This window comes from Hippocampus zosterae, chromosome 15 (genome assembly GCF_025434085.1).
Source record: "Hippocampus zosterae strain Florida chromosome 15, ASM2543408v3, whole genome shotgun sequence".
In the NCBI taxonomy this organism is placed as follows: domain Eukaryota; kingdom Metazoa; phylum Chordata; class Actinopteri; order Syngnathiformes; family Syngnathidae; genus Hippocampus; species Hippocampus zosterae.
This window is the reverse complement of record NC_067465.1, coordinates 10565414-10579119: the sequence shown is the minus strand read 5'-3', so window position 1 is coordinate 10579119 and position 13706 is coordinate 10565414. Positions and strand designations below refer to the sequence as shown.

General features: G+C 45.0%; 1 protein-coding gene and 1 non-coding gene across 4 annotated transcripts in view; both read left to right on the top strand.

The window, feature by feature from the left end:
* The first annotated feature begins 1807 nt into the window (after positions 1-1807).
* Positions 1808-1881, top strand: trnar-ucu (transfer RNA arginine (anticodon UCU)). Its single transcript has one exon. It is a non-coding gene; the product is annotated as a tRNA-Arg (tRNA).
* A 2459-nt stretch (positions 1882-4340) lies between these two features.
* The window catches only part of cadm3 (cell adhesion molecule 3), an 83993-nt gene continuing 74627 nt past the window's right edge, over positions 4341-13706 (top strand). Inside the window, exons 1-2 of one of the 3 annotated variants that reach the window (XM_052087416.1) lie at positions 4341-4590; positions 7846-8024. In XM_052087416.1, coding sequence (XP_051943376.1) covers positions 7946-8024 — 79 coding nt within the window. In that variant the 5' untranslated portion in view covers positions 4341-4590; positions 7846-7945. The remainder of the gene's footprint in view (positions 4591-7845; positions 8025-13706) is intronic. The other 2 variants (XM_052087417.1, XM_052087418.1) reach the window with 2 other exon arrangements.

The window sequence follows — 13706 nt, the reverse complement described above, 5'->3', positions numbered from 1 at the left end:
CAAGGCCTGGAAAAGCATTTCAAATTAAGCAACTGTCGACTGAAGTCAGTGGGTTTTAGTCATTACAAGTATGGGTTATGCCACCAAATCTTAAGTTCATTTCATAATGTCTGTTGCAATATTTTTGTCGCACTTGACAAAAGGTGCTCTGTCCTGTGTCGTTGAACACGCAGCGATGCTAAATATTGTCAACTTGAGAGCCGCAATTCTCAACTTTGCTCTCATATTCATCCTTTTGATCTGATCTGTGCTCGGGCGAATCGAGCGGCACACGAATTCCCAATTTAACATACAGGCTAAAATCCAAACAAAAGTGTTTATTGTTACATTGTTTCAGGTTGTGAGGGTGACTTCTTGTGTCAGTCTTAAGGTCCGTAATCTCCAGTTCATTTATTTTTCGCGCCTGGCCTCGCACACTTTTTATCTACACGCATTCTCCTGTCCGGATTTGACAAGCGCGCGTAAGATGAATGATGAATGAACACGAAGACAGCAAAGAGGCGCGACTCACTGACAGCTGAGGCTGGCTTCAATTGCAAAACGCAAACTTAGCAGAGACCCGTCAATGTCTTTGTAGATCATGAAAAATACAAAGCATGCGCTGACTTTCAAATGGTCCCAATTATTTTCTGGGTTTTGGAGGGGCGGCGTCATTTTTGTCCCACTTCTCCCGACATCTTGCACCCAAGAGGACCAAGCTGATCTAACCCCGATTGCCAGACAATGTATCCAACAATGGACTGGAACCATCTGATGATACGTAGTGACTAAAGAGAGAAGATTTCTGTCCTTGTCTGTTGCATTAGTTTGTTTTGAAAAATTGATTTTGTTGTGCCACAATGCAAAAGCTACCTTTTTTTAAATGCACAATTACTTTTATCTCTTTCAAATGATTTCAGTAACCATTGTGAGCTTTGCTTCATATTTCAACAATTTGTCCTTGTGTGTAAGTAGTACTCGGCACAAACTCAAATAGAACCTGCCTTTCTATACAAGCATATTTGTGCATCATGAAAAAGCACAACAATGTATGTTTTATTTCATGGTAATATAGTATTATTCTTGTATTTATAAAATGTCTAGTTCATATAAAATGTGTTTACATTAGTTATTTGTATTTGTAATAGCATATGATTTTTTCCCTTTTTCTCCTAATTGTAATTTAAAAAAATTGCAACTAATTTGTCTAACTCTGAATGTATTGTTTACCATTTTATTTTTGTGTGTGTCCTTTCCCGCCTTATGCAAATAACTTTCTGGAGGAGAAAATTGCCCATATTTTTTTAATTTAAAATTTTTTTAATAGTGGTTTTGTTAGCGGGCAGCCCGGTCATCTAGTGGTTAGCGCGTCAACTTCACAGAGCAGAGGGTTCAATTCCAGCTATGGCCTCCCTGTGTGGAGTTTACATGTTCTCCGGGCCTGTGTGGGTTTTCTCTGGGGATTCCGGTTTCCTCCCACATTCCCAAAACATGCATGGCAGGCTAATTGAACACTGTCTGTGCCTGCCCTGCAATTGGCTGGCAACCGGTTCAGGGTGTCCCCCGCCTACTGCCCGAAGATGGCTGGGATAGGCTCCATCTCCCCCCCCCCCCCCCCCCCCCCCATTCTGAGGATAAGCGGATCGTAAAATGGATGGCCGGTTAGTTTTTGCACTCATTGAATGCGCCTCTTCAGCACCCCCTATCAGCTGACGGTGGCGATGCCCTGACTTCAGCTAGCGGTCCTGATGCTGAGGGATGCAGCAGGAGGGGGAGGATGCAGTGGGTGGAGTATAAACCCTCCGTTTGCGCTCCTCGTGCTGCCTGAGTCTCTGTGGCGCAATGGAATAGCGCGCTGGACTTCTAATCCAGAGGCTCCGGGTTCGAGTCCCGGCAGAGATGATCGTGGTTGCGGCATTTTTGGAAATGTGACGGTGAAAAAAAAAAATTATTGCCATGTGTGCCACTCTATTTATAGCTTTAGAGGATGGGAACTATCAAGCGGGTGAGGAGGCTTTGTATAAGGCGTGTCTTTTCAAGATTTGCGATGAATACTAATTTCTCCAAGTGAGGGTTACCCTCGCTTCACTGTGCTAATTTATATTTTATAAAAAGCCACCCCCAGTGTGGTGTTCACGGTGCAGTCTTTGTGTATGTACGCGTGTGTCTGACCGCGCGCGCACCATCACGTTTGCACACAAACGGAACAACTTGTCTTGCCATCTCCCGTTTGCACAAAAAGGCTATCTTGATGTGACGTGAACATTGGCTTGACATGCTTTATTTTTACATGGCGTTTGATTTCTGTTCTAATTGAAGCTGGATATTAATTTCTGCACTTTATTTCGTTGGATTTCTCCCCCCGCCCCCCTTTGCATTATTATTATTTTGTCAGCAAGATGTATTTTTGGGCAAGACATGTATTTTTAAATTTAAAAAATATTTTTTCCTAATTCTTTTAATCGTATTTTTCATTGAATAATTTCAAATCAAACCTTGTCCTTCGTTATTTTCTATTTGTAATTGTAGTTAATTCATGTATTTTTGATTTTTGTGGGATTTTTTAAATTTAAATCTAACATTTAATCTCTTACTGTATATTGGAGTTTTTAAATGTGATGCGATTGTGGAAAATCATTTACATTTTTAACCACATATAAAATTTTACCTGAATAATATTTTCAAAAAGAAAAATTCCATCTCAAGAAATTCATTTTCAGTCAATTTTTTTTGCAGTGTGTTTTTACATCAGATGCAACATTTGCTGAGCCGTCCCAGTTGGGAATCCTCCCATAGATTGTTTGTGATGTCCCTGCCCCCACCCCCATCCACCTCCTTTTCGACTTGAGAAAAATGGACTCGAGTCAAACATTTTCTGAGATATTTTCACGTATAAGTGCTGAACAGGTGCACGCTTAAAGATCTGTCAAAAAGACCCTCACACCGCCCCCTCCTTGTTGCGTCTATTATTTTTTTGTTTAGTGCTCGAGGCAGCCGTCATCCGTGCTTAACCCTGTCATGTCACGCACACGCTCACACATACACACGCACACACGTGTGCACACTTAATCCACAACTAAAACTAATCCTTAATCCTCTCTGGCAAGTTGAACAAGCCAGCAATGCACCCGCCCACCCTGCATCCTCATTCCCAGATGGGACGGACAACATGCAAATTCAGCGTTAAGTGCACCCAAATGCTTTGAGAGCGTCACACAAGTTCCTCTGGGAAGAATATTGATTCCTTTTTGTTCCCCCTCAAATATTCAGCGAACAATATGGTTCTCGGCATTGTGGTTATTTTATGTTATTTTGTGATTAATCAAGTTTTTATGGCACTGGGAAATGACAACCACAGTTGATGGCGTGCGCCTTGCCAAAAAGTAATGTGAATTGTTCAAAGTTTCTGTCATGGTCAATCGGCTGTTTTTTTTTATTTAAAATGTAATTTTATATATATCTATATATATACAAGTATATATATTTTTTAAATTCATGGGCTAAGTAAACAGAATTTTGGGCTAAGTAAACAGAATTTTTTCCTGCCAAATACTCTGTGGCCGAGGTTGGTCTGTCCAGTCCATGAAGTTTTGTTCCAATTTTTTTGTGGGTCCTCTTTGTGCGCCCTTAAAAAAGCCTATCTGGCTTTCGATTCTTTTTGTTGATGAGTGCTTTGCATCCTGTGGTATGGCCTGTCCATTTCTTCTGTCGAAGTCTTCTTTGAACAGCGGATTCTGATCCCTTTACCTTGTGGAAGTTGGCGGTGATGTCACTGACTCTTGTCTTTGGCCGTTTCTTCACAGCTTTCTCAATTTTTCAACGACTGTTGATACCTTTGGCTGACCTGCGTTTGATCTCTGCTGCTCAGCACACCATGTCGTTTCAATTCCCAAATGGTGTGTGTGCCAAATGTTTGTGCAATCGCCGCGATTGATATTTCCTCTCAGCATGGAGATGGTTCGCTTTTCTGGAGGACAACAGTTATCACGGTTACTGTTGAGAAACTAGACGATTGGGAGAATTTTTAATGGAAAAAAAAGCTTGCAACGATGAATCGATTATCAGAAATAATTACCGATAAACTTGATAATTGAGGAACCACCTCTTGAATGTTTTTGTGCTGCGTCCACTGATGCATGCTGACTATTCTTGCTGCTTTTTTGGTCCACCTCTATTCTGTTCCGCTCCACAATAGCGGTGATGACGTTTTATTCTCACTCACATGGACACACAACCCTCCTCTTTCTTCCCTTGGCTTCGGCCCCTGCCCGCTCTGTTCTGTCGTTGTGGGCCAAATGCTATTAAAAACCCCTCCCTCACTTCGCTCTCTTTCTCTCTCCCTCTCGTTCGTCCCTCCCTCCCTCTCGCTCCATCCAGCCCAGACTGTGTTTTGCTGCAGTGAGCGGCAGCCCTGTGCAGAGAAGCGCGTGAAAAGGAGGTTGCAAAACAAACATCACACAACAAGAAGAAGGAGGTTAAAAAAACTGAAGAGGAAGGGAGCAGGAAAAAGAGTGGAGTAGCAGAAGAAGACGCAAAAAAAGGGAGATCACATCCCGCGGGAGGGACGAACAAGCGGACCTAAGTAGAGACACCGGGAGGCGGGACGTAACGGTGCGTGTGCACACTTGGTAGCATTCCTTACTATTTTTCTTATTTGTGAGTGCGCGGTAGCGGAGACACCTGTCACGCGTCTGCAGGAATGTGCGAGCGTGCGTGCGTGCGTGTGCGCGCGCGCGCGCACGGCGAGCACGCTCCCCTCGCTGGGTCGCGCGCGCTCTCGAGTCTGTTGTGCGAGCTCATCATCATCCTCATAATCCCTTTGTTTTGTTGCGTGTGTTGTTTTATTATTTGGAAAAAGACTCTCGCTATCCGTTTTTTTTAAGTGCCTTCACCATCACCATCTCACCAACCTTGACAGAGTTGCTGAGAAGGTGCGTTGTTATGGTCGGCCATTATTGTTATGCCGTGATAAATAAAGTGTGTTGTAATATCCCCCCCATACACACTTTCCCCGCCCTAACCGTCCCGCGGGCGCTCGGTGACAATGAGCATGCGTGCGCGCGGCTGTTTGCAGACGTTCACGTGTACAGCGTGTTTTTGTGTGTGCTCGTGCGCGCGTGCGCGTGAGACAGGTGCACCCGAGTGCTCCTTTGTTAATTCCCATTAAAAGCGGAATTATCAAGCTTCACTTCACACCGCTTGCAAACACGCCCCCCCCCCCACCCCCGGCCCCTTTTCCGCCGCACGACTTGCCTGCTTACACGCCAAGCCATTGATCCTTTTCACATTACTCGGGGGGGAGACATTTCCGCTGCTAAGTTGATGCGCTTTCGCTGCACACCGAGGGAGTGCTGATGCACGTCCCACTATCGCAGCCAAACATTTTCACAGCATGCTTCGCGATTGATGGACCGTCAGAAGCGCTCAACAGACATTTTAGCTGCCTGGGTACGCAAGGGTACCTCCCGACTGCTTCTTAAAGTTAACTAACAAGTCGAGGCTCCAGCTCACCCACGAACAGACTAATGACAAGCGGTGGATAAGACGGATAGTTCGAACTTGACACTCTTGATGCTTATCCACGGGACATTTTGCTGTAAGATAGTTTTGCAACAGTGTAACGGATGCCACCTAGCGCTGTGCAACATTGTATTCGTGAACCTCACTCCCCGGACTCTGTTGTCTCGGTGTTTACCGCGGGCCAAGGCGTAGGTTATGACGCAAGTTTCCCCATATTTGGACTCGGTTGCTCAACAGACAACTAGGAAGTCGGCTGGAGACTTTTCCTGCTGGTTCGCCTTTACCTTTGTTCACACGGCAGGTTAATTGTGATTTTTAAAAAAATCATTGGCATCAGTGGCATTTCTTTTTCGTTTTGTTTTTTCATGCAATGCGGACAGTATAATTCTGTTTGCACTTGCAACAGAAAGTTTTAATCGTAGATGGCTTCCCTTAAGCATATTTTGTATCATGGTTTTAAACATGTCTTCTTTTTTCACATCGGCTTTTTGAGATTCACTGGTGTAATTGTACTTTCAAATTTAACCCATAAAAGCTTGCGCAAGGTGTATTTGACCATGCGTTGTTATTCATAGCCTTGATGGTTCAGAATCCACCTGTCAGCATCAAAAAACCAAAAAAAACCCAACCAAAACAAAAACAAAATCTTAAAAAGTTTATTTGCATGTCAGATTAAAAAATTCAAACTGGGTGCACTTCCTGCAATGTGAATGTAGCCTTTTGCTGTTAGCGGTCTGCTAGCACTGCAAATTGCTGTTCTACTAGCAGCTAGCTGCTAGTAGCTTATTGGCCTCGAGTGGGCTGGCAGGCTGGGCCCTGTCTCTCCAATACTCCACAACCTTACTTCTGGCGTAGATCCACACAACAGAGACAGAAAGTGAACTGTAACTGTTTTTTAATGTTTGCTAGCTAGGAAGCTAACAGAAGAACTAATGGGCGAGCTTGCTCAATAACAGCTGGGTCGTCCAATATGTTCGTGCCTCGTTTGTACTGTGGGTACCTACATAACAAAATACTTAAAGTACGGTTAACAGTTTTTTTTTTGTTTTCCCCAGACAGTGGCACACGTTATTTAACTTGTAGCTGACAAAAGGCACTTAAGCATGTACTGTATGAAGGAACCTATTTCAACAACAAAAAAAATCACACTGAATGGATCGCAATCAATCTTTTCCCCCGTAGAACAGCTTGCAATTGATGCTTTTCCAATACCTAGCTCAATACGCTATTGCACAGTTTGCTTTTGACACTTCTCCACTGCACAACGATCACTCTACTTTTCCACAGCATAGATTGCCATTCTACTGCATGGCTCGCAAGTGACCCATTTTTCCACTGCATCTTTGGCGAGTAGCACTTTTACACTGCGCGACAGACGCTTTTTTCCACTGCTCTGCTTGCTATTGATGTCTTCTGATGCTCAGTTGATGCCACCCCACTGCATGGCAACGTGACTGACGGTTCATTCGCTATTGACCATTTTCCACTGCAAGGCTCGCCGTTTGTATGCTCAACCCTGTCATGACAAGAGCAGAAAAAACAATTAGAACCAAGTCACGAAGAACAAACGTAAACGTAACAAATGACTTCTTTGTGAGCCTTTTTCATTGAAGAAGTGGTTCGATTAGCCAACATGTGTACTTAAGTAAGCGTGCTGCGTGTACTCAAGTAAGTGTACTGGTACTTTTGAAGAATATGACGGAAGTAAAAGTAGTCCTCCAAATAATTACTTGATTAATGGCTACTCGGGAATGGGGGGTGGGTGGGGGGCGGACTACTCGTGCACTAACCGGTGAGTCACTTGTGCTTTATTATTCTTATCTTTTAAAATCAGCATGCACGTCAAATCGGCAAAACCATAAAATAGTACATTGCTGTCCACCTCTGCTCGTTATTGATGCGTTGTCATTGCACAGCTCGCTATTTCCAATCTCTGACTCCCTATTGACCCTTCCCCACTGAATAAGCAACCATAAACACTCATGCTAACGTTAGCGTACCCAGCGGCTGTGCCTCGGTCTCCAGTCATAAATCTTGGTTCGTTGTCTTATTGCAACCACGCTACTGTTTTTCAAGCTGTAATCCAATTGCGCTTGTGGTCCAGCAATGTTGTTTTGGTCCCTTCTTCACCACTCACTCCCGCCCCTGCCCATCATTCCTCCGCTGCTCATTACCGTCAGTTTGGTCCCATCCCTCCTTCGTTCCCCACCCTCGCCACTTCAACCCTTCCTTCAGCGTGTTATGACATAAGCCGATCGATGCACGCACGAGGTCATTTATTCATGGCGGGCGGGGGATGGACAAGAGCGATAACAAACCAATAACCACCCTGACGTTTTCCTGCAGGTAACCTCCATCGGGACCCCCCTCCCTCTCCTCCTCCTGTGAACTCCCCCCTCTTCCCCGCAATTGGAAGCCAACGAGCAGGATATTAGTGCGACCAAGCATGGCTTTCCCATCAGCTCCGTTATGGATTGTCAGCATATTGACGCTACTCTCTGCGGTTTGCAGCAACGTGGTCTTTGGTGAGTACCCTCTGATACCCCTCACACACACACCTCCTTAGACCTCTACTGGGAGTGGGGGTCTCTGCCCTCAGCATCCCGCTTGTTCTCTTGCTTATCCATTAAAGTTTTTTGCGGCTCTTCTGTATTATAAGAAGGGAAGCGCTGAGGTGGAACGAACCACATGGGACACTCCCAACACCCCCAGTTGAGCGCACCTTGTATCAGGCATGTGAGTGTCCATGGGAACACACATAGGGAACTTTGGCCTCATTTTCACTAAGTGGTCTCGTTTAGTTCGGTACGGTATGCATCTTTTGGGCGTTTTCAGCAGTGCCCAAAATGTCTGATCGTCTTATCACATCCTGACCAGCACTTATTGTGTCTTGGCAAAGTGAACAGTAGCGCTCAATAGAAATGTGGCGCACGGATCAGTTTGGTACCTGAGAGGTGGAAAGCATACGTAATCCTGAGCGGTACTTAGTGATCCAACCTCTACCAAGGCTATCTGAACTTGACTACATGCTATTATGATTCCGTTCTATAAAGTCCTTTGGTGGAAAGGCGACTCAGAGTTCACTTTGGTTCAATACCCGTGCGGTGGCAACGCAAATTTCATTTTTCGTTCGTCTTTTGTCAGGGAATCGGACGCTATTCTTGTTAGCGTGGTTTATGCAAATCCTAATCAGCAGCACTAGTTTAGGTAGTATAGATATTTTGAAACATTTCCATTGAACAGCTTACTTTTGGGCTAGCCTTTATCAGGCTACTCATCGAGGAAGCAATTTTGGGCCAGTTCCATTGTCACAGTCCCTAATAAACCATGAAAAACTAAAGTAAATCAAATGATTCACACCAATATCATGCTGTTTGATATATTTCCACTGTAGTGGGGCGTTTCCTTCCTTTTTGGCACACTTTTGCAATGCAACTGGTGAGAGAAGCTTGGTATCGTTTATTTGAGAAGGCTGAAGGAGAATCTTGGGTCAATTACAGTGTGTTTTCTTGTTTGGGTGAGATGATGTCATTTTTGCGTGTTTGCAGCTCAGGTCTCAGTTTTTCATGCCAAAAAAAAAAATAAAAAAAAATACACAAAACAAGCAAACTGCTGAGCCGAATGTCACCAAACCTGGCGGTGCGGTAGAGCAAGCCAAGGAAGAAACCCGAGGGCGTCAGAACCGTTTGATAGTCAATGAGTGCTAGCGGAGGAGCCGTATGCGCTCTGTTGGGCACGAAAAAAAAAAAACCTGAAACACGGAGTACACACTGCGCCGTGCTATCAAACATCCCACCGCGCTGCCTTTTGATTGACACTTCATTGAGCAATGTGTTTATTATTGTGCTTAGAGCACATAGATTATAGTTTAGCTCCTTTCACACGGGAGTGTCAGGAAAAGTGGAGCCAGAACACAAGTGTCGGCACTTATGCGCCCGTGCTTTTCAGACAGAGGTGAAGAGAAAGTGGGTGTTAAAAGTCAAGTCTGTTACCCCTTACACCAGAGGTGTCCAAATCGGGTCCTCGGGGGCCGCGATACTGCATGTTTTACGTTTCCTTCCTCCACCACACCTGATGCAAATGACCAGGATTCTTCTCAGGCTTCTGCGGACCTTGCAAATAAGCTGAGCATTTGAATCAGGTAAAACAGCTAAAACATGCAGCATATTGGCCCTCGAGGACCAGATTTGGACACCACTGCATTTCACGCTGCCACTATCCGATCTATGATACTACAAGAGAAGCTGGAACATTCTTGTGTTTTGTTTATATAAGACACGGGAGGGGTTAGGGGGACATCTTTGTTAGTCAAGGTGAAAGGAGCCTACAGTATTTCATGTTTATTGGAAGCTACAGATTCAAGCAGGGGTCTGCGCGTGAACACAAACCCCTTTCATACTGTACGTAGAAGCCGTCCTTTTCCAAGAAAATATTGCCATGAAATCGGAGGATTTGATTTTTACCCATACATTTTCTGGCTTCATTGCTCACTGCCTGTAAAAGTTTGGGCCTGCTAACGTTTTTCTCAGATTCCTGTTCTGTAAGAAAGGTACGGATATCAAATCAGGAGCTGATGTCTGTATCTTGTGACTGCCGGGTACTGCTGGGAATTTTTGGGGGTATTTTCCTGGGTAGCTGTGTTGTGCGATAGGTGTCAACACAAATTGTGGTTGTCTCAGCTCTCTTTTTACCGCCGGGATCCAGGGAGGCTGTGTGAAAGGTGCTGACATGATAATGAGCAGTTGAACATGATCTGTGAATTTTGTGGCTTCAAAGGTAGAATCGGTCTTAACTTCCCGTCAAAGCCAAGATGTACGTATTTAGCATTTCAACCACGTACTGTTTTCTGTGAAATGTATCAATATGGAATGAGGTTTACAGCAACCTTTTTTCCACGGCTTGTTCTGGAGTTGCTGTTGTGTGTGAAAGGTACCGATTTCTAAGGTTCCATTTATTCTCCGTATTAGTAGAATAACAACGATGGGACGCCGGCCATTCAAACTACTTCCCGGAGGAAGGAATTTCTTTTTGCTGTTTTTGAGGTTGTTAAAGCTTTTTCTGACTTTTTGCTGGTTAATGAGTTTGTGTGAGAGGTAGTGATTTCCTAACTTCTGAGATGCTTTCAGTGGCAGTATGGCGGACAGTGAAAATACGCATTGAAGACAAAAGTGTGGGTGTTGGAGGAAAGTAGCATCAGAGATATAAGACTGTTTATTAAAGTGAAGAATTTTTCATGTGGAAAGTACAGATTTTCCAATTTCTGAGGTCATATCATACGCTGTACAGCGACCGGTCACACTGCCTGTTACAACTAGTTCAGTGTCATTGTGTTGTTTTTTTTTTCTTTCAAGGTGCTCACCAAAGCCAGCTTTTTCACAGCTTTTTTTTCTGTCTTGCTGTTCAGAGTGAAAGGTTTCAATTTTTTAAGCTGCGCAACATCACCTATTAAAGACAGGGATTTAAGTGCTGTGTTGTGTGAAAGGTAGAAAAAAAAAGACCAACAACGTGCTCATGTGCCACTGTCTCCCCTTGGCTGTAGGTATCCATTATCTGGTCGTGTGTGTGTATGTGTGTGTGTGTACAGCAATAATAAAAGAGTGTTTGCACTCCAAACATAGCGCAGGGACAGGTGTGTCTTACAGGAGCAAGCGCGGCGGGACTTCGGAAGGTTATCCACCCCGAGGCGAACTTCAAAGGAGCCGGACTGTTTTGTCCGTTTGCGCAATCGCTCCTGCTCGGTCGTGGCCGCGGTTCCGTCGCTGACTTGAGTGGGCGAGCTCAACTTCGCCGCGACGCAGGTGGAACGTGGCTCCTCACGCGTTTTCCCGATTTTCATTGCGAGCGGATATCACACATTTGCATTTTCAAAACATCTCCCCGGGTGCACGCCCACGAGTACACCCACACTTTTACTGTAATCCACGGCGACAGCCGGGTCCGCCAGCTTATGAATCATGAATTATGCATGCGGTAGTAGCGTAGAAACTGCGAGCAAAGGTGGCCGCGCGCTCCTCCTTACTTTGTTGTTAACGATCTTGGCCGGCATTCACACGGACGTTGCTGCCCGCTGGGAGGTGTGAGCGTGCATGGGGAACCATCCTTGCCCGGCTTTGGCTTCACTGCTCTTTTGCATTATCTTGTCTGTGAAGGTGAGTCATTATGCGCCGCTGGCGGTTTGACGGTGTTGCGATGAGGAGGTCAATATTTGGAGGTTAGTGGCGGGAGAAGGGAGCAAGCGTGCATTCTAAAACCGAACCCTACCCCCATTTCCCTGAACCTAACTCCAACCTTGAGACGAACCAAGGAACGTCTCACCTGCACAACAAACCCTGATTTTGACGGCACGGTTCTTATGAACCTTGTGACTTTTTCAACATTCGAAAATCTGAGATTTGTAACGGAAACTTTGATCATGGTCCATCCTCCCTAGCTGTGAAATCAGTCATCTTACCCACGAATCACCTTCCAAAAAAATTTGGACACGGGAATTTGTATGAACTTCTGCAATTGGACTGATTGCTTCCAACTTACAGCTTTTAGTACCACGTTATCTTTGGAAAAACCCTACACTCAAAAAACTAACACAATCGCCCTGAGCCTCAACCCCCATCCTCCAACCGGTTACCCGTTATTGAAAAAAATGTGGGTGGCTTTACAGGACCGGCATTTCTCCTCACTGGTAGCTCACACTTGCCCTGCCATCACTGTGCTCATATTTGCCTGACTTTGTATTTAAGACCCTTTTTGACGTTAAATGTGCCATCTCACCGGAGACAGATGCTAATATTACTTACACTGGATCAAATGCGATGACGCGTCTGTTGGGAAATGAGAACATCCGCCCCCGTTCGCACCGCAGGCAGACATTAATCAGAGTTAAACTTGCTTCTTTTCTTCATCACCTTAAGTGCGGGAATTTGTCGTAGTGCCGCAATAAATAGTCACAATGAATCGCCCGCTCAGGTCCCGCTCGCCAGCGAGTTGGCAGACGAGACGCTCCGTTCCTCCGGGGAGCGTCGCACGAAGCTACCAGGAGCATGCCAACATTTCAGCAGACGAGCGAAGGAAAGGGGGAAACATGGCAGATATCCCCCCACCCCCCTTCCTCTAAACCCCTCATTCGCCCCTACCCATCACCATCTGCCCAGAGGGAGCGAGAGAGAGGTCACGGAATGGTTAGAGCCAGAAAATGACCTATTTCATTCCAGAAGCGTCGCAATTGAAGAGATCCCTTGGAGGAATGTTACTCATCCGCCAACTGGAGCGACAGAGACGCTGAGTGATTGTTTGCGCCGCCAAACCATTGTGTGCATCTTCCCGATTTTAACCTGGATTTCCCTTGGGTAGAATTGGTACTGTTTTAATAGTTGTATAATCTGTCCAAGCAGGCATTGAACGGATTAGTTGAAGAATCAAACTTACTAGTCAACATTGTTTATTGTTCAATGAGGGTGAATCATTTATCGTCTTATTGGCATGTCCTTTTTTTGAAATTGTAATTTACAGAGGACTTTTAACTCAGCCGTTACTGGCCAATTTATCATCTGCCAAACTATAACGTTAAATGGAGCTGTGACGTGTCCGGCCAGCAAGGTGACGCAGTCTGCGAGTATCTGTGCTGAATCAACAGTACGGAAAATGCACTGTAGTTGTGCGCATAGCGGTTAGCCTTGCTTGGTCATCTTCATCTAATCTGATTGTAGCTAGCGCTAGAAGATTCATTCCAGTGTCACAAGGCAAGGAATGGGCAGCGGTGCAAAGTAATACAGTGGTACCTCCACTTACGAACGTCTCTTAATTTGAAAATTCGGAGTTACAAAACGTCTCAACAGGAAAATATTGTCTCGTTATGAAAGAAAATTCAAGATACGAAAGGTAAAAATACAGTCTGTCCTGCTACTCGCAGCCCCGAATTTCCCGGATACAACATACTTATATAGCTGCTCTGCCATTGGCTATTACCAAACATCATCCTGGCATCCCATTGGCTAAGAGGGACCTCTACAGTATGAGTCTATGTGTGGAGATAGATAAATATGTGTCGATGCAGCATCCTCGTCATTCGCCCAGGAGGTGTTCTGATGGTTCAGTAAATGCAAATAACCAGAAAAAGTGTTCACCAGTCGGGCGATCACAAGTCGGGCGAACGCTCACTATGCCTATGTTTGCCGACAAAATCAAATCAGCTCTTCAAATCGCCAGGCAAA